General features: G+C 36.6%; 1 protein-coding gene across 8 annotated transcripts in view; it reads left to right on the top strand.

Annotated features, from left to right (window-relative positions):
* The window catches only part of ADAMTS19 (ADAM metallopeptidase with thrombospondin type 1 motif 19), a 164181-nt gene that overhangs the window by 132658 nt on the left and 16595 nt on the right, over positions 1–14928 (top strand). For all 8 annotated transcript variants that reach the window (XM_080575091.1, XM_080575096.1, XM_080575095.1 and 5 more), the window contains 3 exons: positions 2001–2136; positions 4495–4699; positions 6644–6796. In XM_080575091.1, the coding sequence (XP_080431217.1) occupies positions 2001–2136; positions 4495–4699; positions 6644–6796 (494 nt within the window). The remainder of the gene's footprint in view (positions 1–2000; positions 2137–4494; positions 4700–6643; positions 6797–14928) is intronic.

Here is a 14928-nt window from a genome sequence, read left to right as displayed (position 1 = left end):
CTTGTAGTTCAAATAAGAAAGCCTGGAAATGCTTTACCTTCTCTTTACAGCAACACAAAGAACACTGTGTTCTAGCTACTTTGACTCTCTGAACAGTCCTGGTGTCACGACAGATTACTGTAGTTTCCATAAACATGCCTTTTGTGGTTTGGTAAGAAAGCTTCTTCCCTGAAGGCATTTTGTACGTGGTCCTAGTATCATCCTCTGTTTCTTCATAGTGCACTCATATTCACTTGGAATATTCATGCTTTTTACAGTTTCCTGAAATATTTTTAGAATAATTTGAATGCTACCACAATCTCTCATTATTGCCTCAGTTATTTCTAAAGTTACCTATCATATGGAAAAGTCCTGAAGTGCAGTATGTCAGTGATTTTTTTTTCTACATTAATGCTTAAATAAATATTGAAGTGTTTTACTGTAATGTTTATTTATCATATTTTTTCTGTTGTAACTGGCCATCACGTTTTATTATTGTTTAAAATAGTTGAGTTAATGCAAAGTTCCATAAAAGGTATTTTTACTGCAAATATTCTGAAATACAAGGGAAAGATTTTTTGTACTTTAGGCAAAACAACTTTAATTCTTCTTTTAGTTCTTTGGTTTAATAAGAAGTAATAATGAAATTAAAATGATGCAGATCGTACCCTGTATAAATATTTGTGTTTGAATTTTTAACATCAGTATTTTGATAAATCTGATTAAAGTATATAACAATTATCAGTAGTTTTCATTAAATGTTTAAAACGTATGTCAGGATGAGAAGTAGTCATGAAGCCATGTGGCTTTGTACGTGTTTATACATGTAACTGATCTGTGACCTCGTGTGTTGCAGAGAAGCTTTCTTTGTGTGGGAGGGAATATGAATACACAGATGTATATGTAAATGCAGAAAAAAATGTCAAACATTTCAAATGCTGTGCATGATAGATTAGTTGCATGTGCTCTCACGTACACAAATACTGTGTAAAATGTCAGTTGTGGTCAAACACATAATGCATATTTATAGCTTCACTGCTCAATCCACAGACACATTTCTGACCACTAGCAAATACTGAATTCTTATGTCTGCCCTGCTCCTGCACACACCCTGTTTGTAAGTAAACTTCCAGATAGAAACAGGGTGTTATAATGTAACCATAGGAACAAACGGTTATGAAGTTATTTTCTACTAACTAAAGTCTTTAATGCAAGGCTTGCTAGTTTTCTAAAAATTATGCTCCCATCTGATTACAAGGTACTGCTTGTTGTACGTATTACATTAAATTCTGATTTCTTACCTGTTCAAGAGACACAAGGTCCCAACCCATCCATCAAAGCACAGTTTGTGTAACAGAACATGCATTAGGTCTCCACAGGCAGTACCCAACTTCCTAAATGATTACCCTACAGCTCAGATCAGTTATATGTCTTCTTTTCTTTAGTCCACGGAGAACAGTGCAGTTGGAGAATGGTGCAGGCTCCTTACTGAAGGCTTCATGAGCTGAATCCCTTTGGCTGAGTGCTGGCCACATGTGCCAATGTACTGCTAAACTGGGCAGAACTACTAAACTTAAGCAATACAGAGGGCAGGACTTGATATTCCTTTTCTTAATTTATATATTAATGGAAAAGCATATCTTCTCCTTACTGTGCAATTTTTCTGTAAGCCATTCTTAACACTAGGGTCTTGGTGATTGAGAAGGAAATAAGAATGCCAGTAAGACTAAGGCTTTGGCATATGACTTGTTGCAGGAATAAAGCAGCAAAACTCTTTTGACAGTGGTGTGCAAATACTGGAATAAGAAAATACATTGTTCCCTACAAACTTTAATATCTCATATGGGCTCACTGCTACCTTTGTTTTTCACTTCAGATTTTACATATATGTAGGTTTTACCCTTCTTTTTGCCAAACTGACCATAAAATAACTGTATCTGATAAGGATACCACTGTCCTTCCTTTATTAACAAAGTTGCATATTCGTGGTTTCTCCACATACCTGCTTTATTTTTTACTAGGTGAAAGAAAAACAACAGTCTCCTGCACAAAGATTATGAACAAAAATATCAGTCTTGTGGACAACAAGAAGTGCAAATATTTAACAAAACCTGAACCACAGATCCGAAAGTGTAATGAGCAGCCATGCCAGACCAGGTAATACTGATTTGGTTAAATTACACTGTCGTAACTAGAAGTAAACATCTCAGGAGCTACAAAGAGAAATGAGTGCCTCTGGCATTGGATGTGCAGTAAATACATACATAGAACAAAAGGTTATAGTGTGAAATGTACGGAACACTGAAACATTGGCTGCTGGTTCTCCTGAGTTTTAATGAAAGAGTCCTTAAGCACATGTCTAAATCAATTCTCATTCAATAAAGCAGCTCATTACTTTCCTCGATAGGAGTTCTCACTGGCTGATGTGTACTATGAATTGAAATTTAATTGCTGTTTATATAACAATGGATTTAATAACATGGTTATAATTAATGATGTATTGTTATATTTTGTTGTTGTAGCTTAGTCAGGGCTGTACTCCTTTAAATGCACTTGGAAAGATCTGGGCACACAAAGCAGTAATTAAATAAATAAATAAATAAACAATCTGTTAATCAGTTCATCTACACTGATTTAACCCCGAAGTGTAGAAAGCCTTCCCCTCACTCTTCTACTGCCACTGCCCTCGATCACTTGTCTGTGGATCAATATGCAGACACTAGGCTCTGATGGTTGAATGATGGAAGAAGCAGAAAGAGTTGTTTTTCTCTGAATTTCACCAAATGAGGCAGCTGCAGCATATGCCCTGTAGAGTGCCCCCCCCCCCCCCCCCCCGTCTGGCATAACCGCAGCCAAGCTGGCAGCTTGTTCCTATGAGTGGCTGGCCAGGATGGTGTGATGGCCTGTTTTCAGGGTTTACCGTCCTTTTTTTTCAATGGCAGCTAAGAACGACAACTAAGGAAGTCCCCAGTTATTGTGCAGACTTGGGTAAAGTGTCTGCCACTTTTAAAGGCACGGACAGCAGCAGGTGATAGTCAGCTAACAGTTCTGGGGGTAAGCACTGGGATGGATCTACATGAGTCATCTGGAGGAAAGGTAGATGGAATATCTGAAGACAATGCAAAGTAAATACAATACAAATACTATTAAAGAAAGTAATGCAAAATGAACCAGCAGACATAGCTATTTTGGATAGGATGAAGTACTAAAATAGACGAAATGCAACTTACACATTTTAAGCAAGACTGAACTACTGATGTTTGGATTTCCACAGACATTACACAGTGGACAGATTTATATTCGATTATATGCATAATTGGCCAGTTTCATATTTTATTATATTAATAACATTGTATACTGAATAGGTAGAAATGGAATAGTCTGATCTTTTTCTAAGGCCTTGACAAATACGTATTTTTAACATTTTGTACTTTTTCCAGCTTATTAAATGAAAAAATGTAGGTGTTATTAATTGCTATGCTGAGACAGGTGGAAAGATATCATGATCCAGATTTTACCACAGTATTAATGATTCTTACAAAACAAATATTGTTAGCTTTCAACAGAAACAGAGCTAGAACATATACTTGCATAACTAGTTGTGGGTTTTTTGGCAATTGAAGAAAGATCTTAAAGTCTATTGCATTATCTTGACAGGCTGTGATTTGTAAATTGAGTCTCTGGACTGCTAATAATAATAAAAAAAATAACTTAGTTCATTGTTTCGTTTTCTTACAATAATTGTCTGACAGATGGTTGGAACAGATTTATAGAACTTCGGTTGACCGAAGACTCCCTTGCAAGTCTAGTCTCCTGGAGTATACTTGTGTACTGCATTAATGGCAGAACTTTTTGATTTTTAAGGGCATATGGCCATAGTCTGGAGCTACAGAACATTTGGGGAAAATTATATTCTAGAGTGATTACTTTCCAGGTATGTGGGCTATGCCAAGCTGCATCAGCCTTCCCTGTTGCTGTAATTTAAGCTATGTAACCTGAGTTACATAGGCCTGATCCTAAAGAACATGAAGAAGACTGAGCTTTTGTATTCCTTCCAGAGCAACAAGCTTTTCACATAGGAGTGATTCTGTATTGAAACTTATTGGACCTTAAGTGAAGGGCATATGCATTTGACAAATAGGTAGTCATATAGATAGACAGAAAATAAAAAAAAAAAAACTGTCCGATCAGTGGTCCATCGTATTTGAAATGTGTGTGATTGTATTTTGGAACTTTTCTAATTGGAATTATAATGACAAGAGAGTACTCTGAAAACATAGAAATGATGGGCTGGGAATGAAATGATATGAAGATTAAGATATTATTTAAATGTAAATTATACTAGATTAGTAATTAGTCTGTTAACACAGTTACAGACAGTTAACTTAAAAGGAAAGAGAAAATTTGTAAGTATGTCTTGGGTAAGCAAGTAATGCCAAGCAAGAGAACGGATGACCTAATGGGACTTCTTCCTTCCTGATTTCTTCTTACTGTATTGCCTGTATTTCTTTGTAGATGGATGATGACTGAATGGACTCCATGTTCAAGGACATGTGGAAAAGGGACCCAGAACAGACAAGTAGCCTGCACACAGCAGCTAAGAAATGGGACCCTGATCAGAGCAAGGGAGAGGGATTGCCTTGGGCCAAAGCCTGCTTCTGCACAGCGCTGTGAAGGCCAGGACTGCATGACTGTGTGGGAGGCAGGAGTCTGGTCTGAGGTGCTGCATTTAATTGTATAAATAATCCACAATGATTATTTATGCCTTACTATGTTCTGAGAATGAGATTTTTTTCACCAGCAAGTGGCTTAGCTCAGCCTAATGATTTTCAGGATCCTCATGCAATGATTTGGCAAAAGGATCAGGGACTAGGAAAACAAGCCATGTAGAACTACTACATTTTACCTAGTTAATGTCCTGGAACAGTTTCTTTTGGACATTTTTCAAGCACGTATAATCAAGTATATCCTGACCTTGGTAGTAGGTAACTAGGGGTAAATGGATTTAAGGCAGTCACTTATAGGCTACCAGAACTTGGGTTCAGAGTGTGAGCATCTGTGAGGTATTGTTGTACCAAGAGATGTTATTAAGAAGGTTGCTGCTGTTGAAATTCAGAGAGGCTATGAAGGCAGTTGGTTGCAAAAAGGACATTTCCTTCCATTCCTCTCTCTTCTTACCTCTTTTTCTAAGAACAGCAAAAACAGTGAACAAAAGGACCTGTAGATAACACAATTTTGGATCCATTGTATTCTGAAGCATAGCTTTTGAATGTAGTTACTATTCAAAAAGCTTTATTATCTTAAGATATTTTAATATGTGTGTCCATTTGGTTTTCTTCTAAAAAGCTTCTTAAAGTAGTTGACTGCGGAGGAAGAAGGGAGTTGTTATCATTGTCATCTGGACAAGCTGAAAGTATTTATTTAGACCTTCTGCCACCATTGGAAGAATACAGCAATTCTAAGTGCTTCCCACACTAGAAGCTGTGCTGTGAGTCTCATCAGGCTCAAAATAAGAATAACAGCTTCTGAATGTGGGTACAGATCATTGTTTGGGTTCCTGTGCTCAGTGGCACCCCTTGATCTCCAAGTGAGAAAGAGCTATGACATAGGAAACATTTTCAAAGAGTTAAAAGAAAGATGTTAAGACAGAGATAAGAGGAGAAAATAGCCACAGTTCTGGTTTGGTACAGAGGTTTATAATGCAAAAGTTAGCTGTGGGAAGAATGGTATACACTTCCATTTATTCCATTCCATTATCACACTTTCCAGGTGTGAGAAAGAAATCCACTTTGTTTAGTTGGTTTGTTTTACCTCAGATATGACAAATTAGTAAGCATGTTTCTGCTGGAATTAATAAATATATTTTGAAGAGTGAGGTGTTTCCCATGGCAATTCCTACTATCACTGTTGTGTTGGAAGTTAGCCATTACTGCTTCCTGCAGTTATAATCAGCTTGGCAAAGGAGAATTTTGATCTGCAAGCAGCGGGATGATCAAAAGCAGTGATAATGTTTTAAGAAGGAAATGGCATAATTTTTGGCAGTGTAAATGGGAATAGTGGGGAAGAAAAACACATAGATTAAGACCTTCTGTGCAACTTGAAGATTTGTCACATGCTGTATATGCAGTGAATTTGAATTCAGTCTGGATTCTTGTGTAGATTTAGAGCATTTTCTTTTACATTTTAACTTTTTTCTTCTTAAAAGGATCTGTTAGCTACTAGTGAAATTTATTTGAAATTGCTTCAGGTCTTGTTCTCACAAACATTATTTAGATTCTCTTTCATTATATCTCCCTTAATTCTTTGAACAAAAATTGCATAACATCTTTACTGCGACATTTTGCATTTGTTTCATCATAACTTTTAAAATGTTTTCTTATCCAAATATCATTTTTAAAGCTTAGTTTTTCCTTACGGAAATAATTTTTGATCAAATTATATATTTTCAGCTGAAAATGCAAATATGATCATTCTGCCCCATAAGGAATTTTTGTTCATGTGTTAGTTTTTAGCAAACTGTGTATCTATGCAATTGAGGATTGGAAATCAGGAAATCACTGACGTCCTGAATTAGATATGGTATCTTGGCAGAGGGCATTAGAAGGAGATAACAGGGGGTAATTATGCCTTTTGTAGAAACCTGCAAAACATCTTTTTTCAACAGTGCTCTGTAAAGTGTGGTAAGGGAGTACGGCATCGGACTGTGAGGTGCACCAATCCCCGCAAGAAATGTGTTTTGTCCACAAGACCTAAAGAAGCAGAGGACTGTGAGGACTATTCCAAATGCTACATCTGGAGAATGGGAGACTGGTCTAAGGTGAGTCATCCTTGATACTAGTTTCCCATAGCATAACAGATTTTGTAAGCTGAATTCTCTGTAAGTACTGTATCTATCAGATGTGTAGGACTCTCCCAGTTAAGGGAACAATAAGGCTGTGAAAAAAAAACTGAAGCATAAAGTCACACTGTGGCCCAAGTATAAATAAAAATCAGGAATGTGAAGAAAGCCTGAGGTGCATCTTCCATATTATGTAAATGTGATATAAATTTACTGTTTCCAGTAGGCAGGCAAAAAAATCATGGAACTAAAGAGTATGGGATGCATTCAGTATCTGTGTTTCAAAGACACATATCCTATTACTCCATTTTCAGACCTGTTTGAAAATATTGATAGCAATTGATTAAGCAAAGCAGCAGTAATCATGTCTGTAATCTTTATTTTCAGTTTAACGTATTTTCTTGTCTGCTTCTGGCTTGATATCTCACTGAAAGAATGTGTCATGTACACTGTGTACTGTGTTTGGCTCACAGCAAGAGCTTCCTGAATATGTCTGGATTATAGTATACAGGCTATCAATTGGCTGTATGTAGTACATGCTTTGGTGAGATGCTCTATTGTATTTCTTTGTCACTTCCATTTCCATTATAGGCTGGCAGGAACCTAAAGGTTGCTGTTGTCTGTCCTAATTCTGTCATGCATTTCCCATGATAATGTGGAATCTGTTTCAAGGGTTGCTTAACAAAATGTTTCTGGGCAAATAACTTAATTTCCATTACTAAACATTTAGAACAATTTGCTTTGGCCATCCCATCCCCTGCTACCCCTCCATGCCTTTTTCGCAAACAGGGCAACATACTGTTTGTCATTTAGATGTTACCCAACTGTAATAAATTCTAATTCTTATCCTCCACTGTAGGTCCATTCAAACTCATAGTTTGCACATTTCATTAATTTGTATTTGCACATTTTATTCTTCCATGTTTCTTATAAGTTATATCCTTTAACCTCATACGGAAGCACCTTCAGCCTATTCAATTTCCACATAGACCATTTAATATCTAGGAAGCACCTCATACTGTCTTTTTTCTGAACACCTGATGTAACAGTCAGTAAGCTATTTCCTTGGCATAAGGGCTTTGATTTCAATGAGATACATAAGCACAGGCCAAAAGGTATCAGAAAATATTGGCTAGGTCTGTGATCAACTGTGTTTTTGGACTAGGAACATGTGATACAGCTTAAAATATCCAAAACATGCTGAAATACTGAAATTGACCCTTGAGAGTCAAGGTTTTTTCTTGTCATGTCACAGACCATACTTCAGAGAGATTGTAAACTTTTTTCTTTTTTTTTTGCTTCTGTTTGTAACTTTTGCACACACCTCTTCTACTTTCAGTGCACAAAATTACTGCAGAAGCTTTTTAACTTGCTTGTATGGAGAAGTATTTAATGTATTTTTAGTTGTCTTTCATGTGATGTAACAGCTGGAAACAAGGACTAAAGCCAGCACAGTATGACTAGCCAGTCTTCCAAGAATTAGCTGCAAGTACTCTGTGGGCAACTAGTGTTTCATAGAGTTCTGCTTGGGAGCTCTTATTTTATGACTATGGGGTACAAATTGTTACTATCACGTTACTGTTTATTCCATTTTCTTGTCTTTATGAGTTATTTTTCACATTTGAAGGATAAATGATTAAATGGTAGTGTCAAATGATGGGGTTTGTTTGTTTGCTTGTTTTTATACTAGCGATAATTTAAAATATTTGATATTTTGGAACACCCTCACAGAAACTAGAGGATAACCCCCCTATCTTAGCTACTTCAGAAACACAGGGTGTTATAGCCTTAAATTTTTAAAGCAACAGCCAGAAGCAACTAATCTTCAATAGTAGGGTAACTTTTACATGAAGATGTGTTCGGAAGTAAGTCTAGTATTTGCATCTCCATACCACAAAACTGCAGTAAAAACTTGCATCATTTAGCACTTGCACCAGCAGGAGTAGACTGTGGAGAAATGACCATCTGCTTTCTTGAAGCAGTCATTCAAATCAGCATTGCTGAGGCTATGTGAGGATGCTCAAACAGTTACACTGTGTTCCCAGTGCCCTCTGGAGAAAAGAAGGGCTTTATTCTCTAATTCACAAAATACGTTTCACAAAAATCCATGTCACAGATGAACATACAAGAACGTATTTCTTCCAGTTTAAAATTTGCTGACATCTAAAATGTTCTTTCCTACTTCTGTCAAGGCTCTAACACGGCTCTAACACTGTCACCTAAATAGTACTTTAAACTTCAGAATCAGAAGATGAGGAAATATTTCATACAGAATTGACAAAAACTTTTGAACAGTAAACATGCAGCCTGAGAGTGACTTATGCAGCTGAGATTTTCCAAGATTTATACCAAAAAATAGATGCTTTAATTTCTCTACAGAGACATGAGTTCAATTTAAAATATACTTGGATTTCCTTTTTTTTCCCTGTTACTATTCTGTTCCATTACTAGAGTACATAGCAACATGAAGTCATGGCATACATATTAATATGTCTGCAATGGGGGAAACAAATGGAAAGCTCAGATAAATGTTAATCTTTGCTCACTGTTTGTTTCTAACTCAGAGGTTCAGTGCAGCCTTCTGTGTTCACTGTTTTTACTCTTTAGGATCATTCTTGACATTGACAGAAGGCTGTTTCTTTGAGCAGAGCCGAGTTCCCCCAAGCTAATGCCAAGACTTGGCTTGAAAAATCCAAATGACGCTTCTCACACATTGAAACAAGAGGCTTAATGTGATCCTTATTGGCTTTGCCGCTTGCCTTGAACTCTTAAGGCATAATTTTAAATGAAGCTTAAATTGAACTGTTACTGAAAAGATAACATTATTAATAATCATGGTAGTGCTGTAATGGAGTTAATTTGTTTTAGAGGTACGGTCACATAGAGATCAAATAGTGCTTTTACTCAACATTTTAACAATACCAAGATCAAAGAATATTTGACAAAAATTGCAGACTCCAGTAAGTCAATAAATACATCAATCCTTCTAAAACTCTTGCTTAATTTAAAAGTATGCTGTATAATCTGGACTGTATGGAGCACTGAACTCCACAATAGCTCTTAAGTCAGCAAAGTGGCTCAATATGCTAAATATTTCTGTTCAGTTAGACTCTTTGCCTACCCTCATTAGTGTGTGGAGAAAGTACAGAATAAAGGCTCAAACTGAGCGGTTGGATCCACCACCTAGAAACATTAGCAATTACATTTTACCAGTAAATGGTGTCCTTGGAATATGATGCTGAACAATGTAAATGTTCTCTTCAGATGAGGAAAGCTTACCACATCTAATATAGGCCCAAAAAGGGCATGTTGTAGCTCACTCTTAACAGCAGCAGCGTTCTTTACTAAGCTGCACACTTACGACCCATTTCAAGACTATACAAGTTTTAGGTCATCCTCAGGGGAATTCATCATCTAAGGAGAAACAAGTAAGCAGGGGAGAAGTGAAATGAAATGCATATGCACTGCATGTTTACACGTCTACCTGGCTTACAAGAGAACTACACATCACTGATGTACTCCAAGAAGTACAAATACTTAGATGACAACAGCATGGGGTACTCAAAGGTCATAAGGTCATGTTTAGGATACTTTATATATTGGAAGCTTTTTTTTTTTTTCAATTATCCAGAAAATTCAGAACATTGATAGAATAAATGAAGTATATATAAAAAGCAGGATGAATCTGGGGAGGGAAAATACTGTGGAGAGAAGTGTAGGTTTTGAAAACAATAATAAAAAGCTTAACTTTTATTTGATACTGTACCCAAAACTTTTGGAGGGATTCAGCAAGTGACAATAGGATCAAAACAATGTGCAAGGGAATAGATTTTAGGAGCAGCCATTTGTAAGAAGTGAAGTATAAAGTGTAAGCATAAAGGAGACCAGAGAAGATAACAGACTATAAGTTCTACAATAAGATTGGGCTAAGGAAGCTGGAGAGAAAAGATGCACTCAGGAGCAGCTAAAAAGGAAACACCAGCAGAGTTCCTAAATAGTATCTATGTGTTAGACTGGACATGAAGAGGATACAAATACAGCTTCTGTGATAATGATCCCAATGGTTAGAATGTAGTTTGTTTTCACACAATCACAGAATGGCCGAGGTTGGAAGGGACCTCTGAAGATCATCTAGTCCAACCCCCCATGCCAAGCAGGATCACCTAGAGCACATTGCACAGGTTGGCATCCACGCACGTTTTGAATATCTCCAGAGAATAAGACTCCACAACCTCTACTGGCAACCTGTTTCAGTGCTCTGTCACCCTCACAGTAAAGAAGTGAAAGCTTTGTCTGTAGTCTGAAGAAGAGAAAATGGGGGATCAAAGGTTGGTCTAATATAATTATTATGTCTTTTTTTGTGAGTCTAAAGGACATCTGAAGCAACTGCTTCATTTTTATAACAACAAATCTCAGAACTCATGTCCTATTTCAAATTATTTTTTTAAGATCGTATACGCAGTGCCCTGTAGACAGTGCGTGGGGGGGAAAGTAAAGTCTCCAGCTGTTGCACGGAGACAGAATGAAACCAACAGTTCACAGAGAGATCTCTCAGCTGAGTGGTACAAAAAGCAGCTGTCGCTGATGACGATTGCTTCTCTTTTGTCTGGATCGAAAAACATGTAAAAATCGGGAAAATGAAAAAAGCAAATTCAGTTTTGCCAACTGTTCAACCACATGGGGTATTCAAACTTTAAACAACCTCTAAATTTCCATAGCAAATAATCTCAAATTATTTGGTATCCTTTAATTAAAAATTCAGATTTAGGATGTTATTAATGCTGCAGTTTTCCTGACAAGGTAATTAGCTTTAGTTTTATTCTTTGGATCCCAGTCCAAGAATGTTAGCTCTTCAGATTCTGTGAGAAGTCAAAATGTGACACTATTAATAAGACTATGGACAAATGAAATATGTGACTTTGATGAAATAATTGAAGTCAAAATAATACTGTCATCTTGTTGATAATGTTTATACTGACTTAATTATACAGTAAGATTCCAGCAAATGAGGTATGCCTGTTTCAGAAAAGAAGTATGAGCAAATCAAATGGAAGATATCAATGTACTGAAATGAGAATGGGGAGGTTTTTGTTCATTTCCAACCAATCCTGTAATATTAACATAATTTTTTTCAGATATTTTTTTCTTTCATAGATCAGTGCAGTGTACTGTAGTATTTTGCCTAGTATAAATATAATGTCAGTTTCTAGAAAAACAAATCAAGACCACCCTTCATAAAAGGTAAAAGCACTGATGAGACTGGCAGGGATTTTAAAAGTAGACATTACCCATTTTGAACATGCATAAAACTGAGCATAAATGGGAAATTCTGGTATTTGTATCACGCTTAGATCTATTGGGACATCTTTACTGATTTTCTGTTATTGCTGCTACAAACCTCCTTAGGGTAAGCAAAGTTTTCAGGAATAGCAGACTGGAATCAAAAGGCGATTATGGGCAGAAGTTGCGATGTATTTAGAATTGCTTTATCTGTAAGCAGTGCTATATTAGAAAAATACAAAGTTATGGTATGTCAGCCATTCTCATTAAGACTAGATCCTTGCTAGGCCCTGTAGAAAACCAAACCAAGAACAAGAATAGAAGGAGCTTACAGCCCATGCTGAAAGGTGCTAGCAATCCTGTCTGACAAGAGACGTGGTAGGCAGAGAATTCAAATAGATAATCAGAAAGAAAAGAATGAAAAGCATTTTAAATTCACCTGATTTCAGGTAACCTTTTTTCTACTCTGTTCTCAAGTAGATGGTACAGCCTTTATACATTTGTTTTAAACATGCCCTTCAAGAAATTGAGTGCCCATAGCAACCTTCTCAGGGTCTACAAGAGGCAGTATAATGCAAAACAAAGGTGAACAAATGAGAAACAACAACAGCGACAACAAACTAAACAATCAAACAAACAAACAAAAACTGATAGCCAGTAGAGGATGCTTGGAAGATGGCAACGTTTAGTAGAGGCAAATCCAGTCCCATGCTCAAGGGGTCTGTGCAGTCACAGTCTCATTGCATGATGTGCAGTATGCTGCATGGTGCCATGTGAAAGAGTTGTATGGGGAAAGAGGAGGTTCACTTACATTGCCATTGTTGTTGCCTGTTAAATCTGTACCTCCCAGAGGAAGAAGAAGTTAACACTGATGAATTCAGGAACTGAATTGCTTTGGACTGTGCTGATTTTTAAACAGTTTTCAGGGAGGCATGCTGAAATACGTGTAAGAAACACAAATCAGTAGTGAAAAGGTTGATTTGTAGGATAGCTTCATAAACATTAGCAGTTAGAGGTGTAGGAAATTCTACAAGAAAAGGAAATCTGAAATATATCTGGGTATTTCTTACTCTGTGGTAGTAGAAGTAAAGTGGTAAAAATCCTGCTAAAATAGGTAACTGAGAACTTCACAAATTAATGACATTTTCTTCCATTTATACCCATCAATATTTCAGAATTAAATATTGTTAGTACTAGTATTAGTATGCAGTAATGGACTTTGAACCTTTGGGCAGCTTTACAAATGTTCTGGGCTGTCCTTCCAGCCATATCCTCTGTGGTTCTTAAAACCTAAGACCATTGCTTTAAGTGAAGCAGCTTGGCTGCCATTTGCCTTACCAATTGTTTGTCACTCCTCAGGTCTGACAGGAATGATTACTGACTGGGCTCAGGCTTACTGGTGAGAAAAAGATGTGTCTGTATAATCAAAGAAAACTTATTTCCAGTGAAGTTGAAAAGTTGAAATTTCTGTGTCAGTTTACATGAATTTTAAGAAATTCAGTTTTATACTGTGTGGTCCAACTCGTCTTAAGTTGAATAGGCTCTAGATATCCATGCTGTACACAAATAGATCATCTCTATCTTGCCATTTTCTGTTGTTGACAACTAACTGTCCTTTTACGTTCTGTAATTACCTTCTGTACTGACAGCTTGTCTAGTTATTTATTGAATTACTAGATTTGGGAGTCTGGCATTGCCAAATACGATAGATGTGATAGATATTTTAGTGGTGTACTAAATTCAGAGTATCCACTGATCTTTGTGATTTGACCCATTTCTTACCATGCAAATGACTGTGTCTGAGGAAATTATTCTTCCCACAGTCTCACTGGAAAGTAACGGTGTGGGGGTCTGGCATTCTGAAAAGGGCTGCTATTCCATGTTAACATTAATGGCTCTTTTCAACGATGCTGAGCAGAGTCAGTAATCTATAGTCCAGAAACTGGATGAACTTCAGATTTCCAAAATGCTAATCTATAACAATATTTTTAACATTTTAGGAATCTTATTCAACTACACACAATAAGGTAAAAATGCGAATGTCTAGAATGATATGAATATTTTTCAAACATTCGTTAAAATTAAAAATGAATTACTTCAGCTCCCCCAAATTAAGCTGAAATGTTTGCATTGCATGACAAGTCATACAAGATACTGTCAATTGGGTAAGTTCTAGTAAAGAGATTTTTTTGGACCAAGTACTTTAAAGGCTTCTTGAAATTGCACAGAGTGACACAAAGGTATGACTTGAGAAAGGAAGTTTGATTGAATTGTTAAACACCATGTCCTTTACTTAAAATCTTCACAGAGAAAAAGATCATACATGTGCATCCGTATTGCAACATTAAGCTTTGCCACTGGATCTTTTTTTTTCTTTTTTCCTTTTTTTTCTTCTTTTTTTTTTTTTATTATTTAAGAAAAGGAGTTGGGGATTACCCTCAAGGGAGGATAAGATTGGAATCAGTGTGGAGCCTGTTTAAAAACAAACAAACAAACAAAAAACAAAACAACTTAACTATAACTGTTAGAGCTAAAAGTAGAAGAAGGATGCCTTTGAGTAATGGTTAAGTGTTTCTGCTACAGACAGGATAGCAGGTACCCTCTTTCTTGTGCTAAGGCTTTCCCATTGCTATCTGTTGACATTTGGACATCGTGATCTCTTGAAGGTAAGAAGCCCATGCAAAGGAAACAGATTTATACCTGATGGGAGATGTGTCATGCAGATATACAGAGTCAGAAATCACAGAGCACAGCTTTTCATCACCTCCTTTGCCACTGCCTACTGTCTTCCAAGCCATTCTAGTACAAACTAGATCAGACCAAATACCAAT

Source organism: Anser brachyrhynchus (genome assembly GCF_964034855.1).
Source record: "Anser brachyrhynchus genome assembly, chromosome: Z".
Taxonomy (NCBI): domain Eukaryota; kingdom Metazoa; phylum Chordata; class Aves; order Anseriformes; family Anatidae; genus Anser; species Anser brachyrhynchus.
The sequence above is the reverse complement of the archived record's forward strand: the minus strand, read 5'-3'. Positions and strand labels throughout refer to the sequence as shown.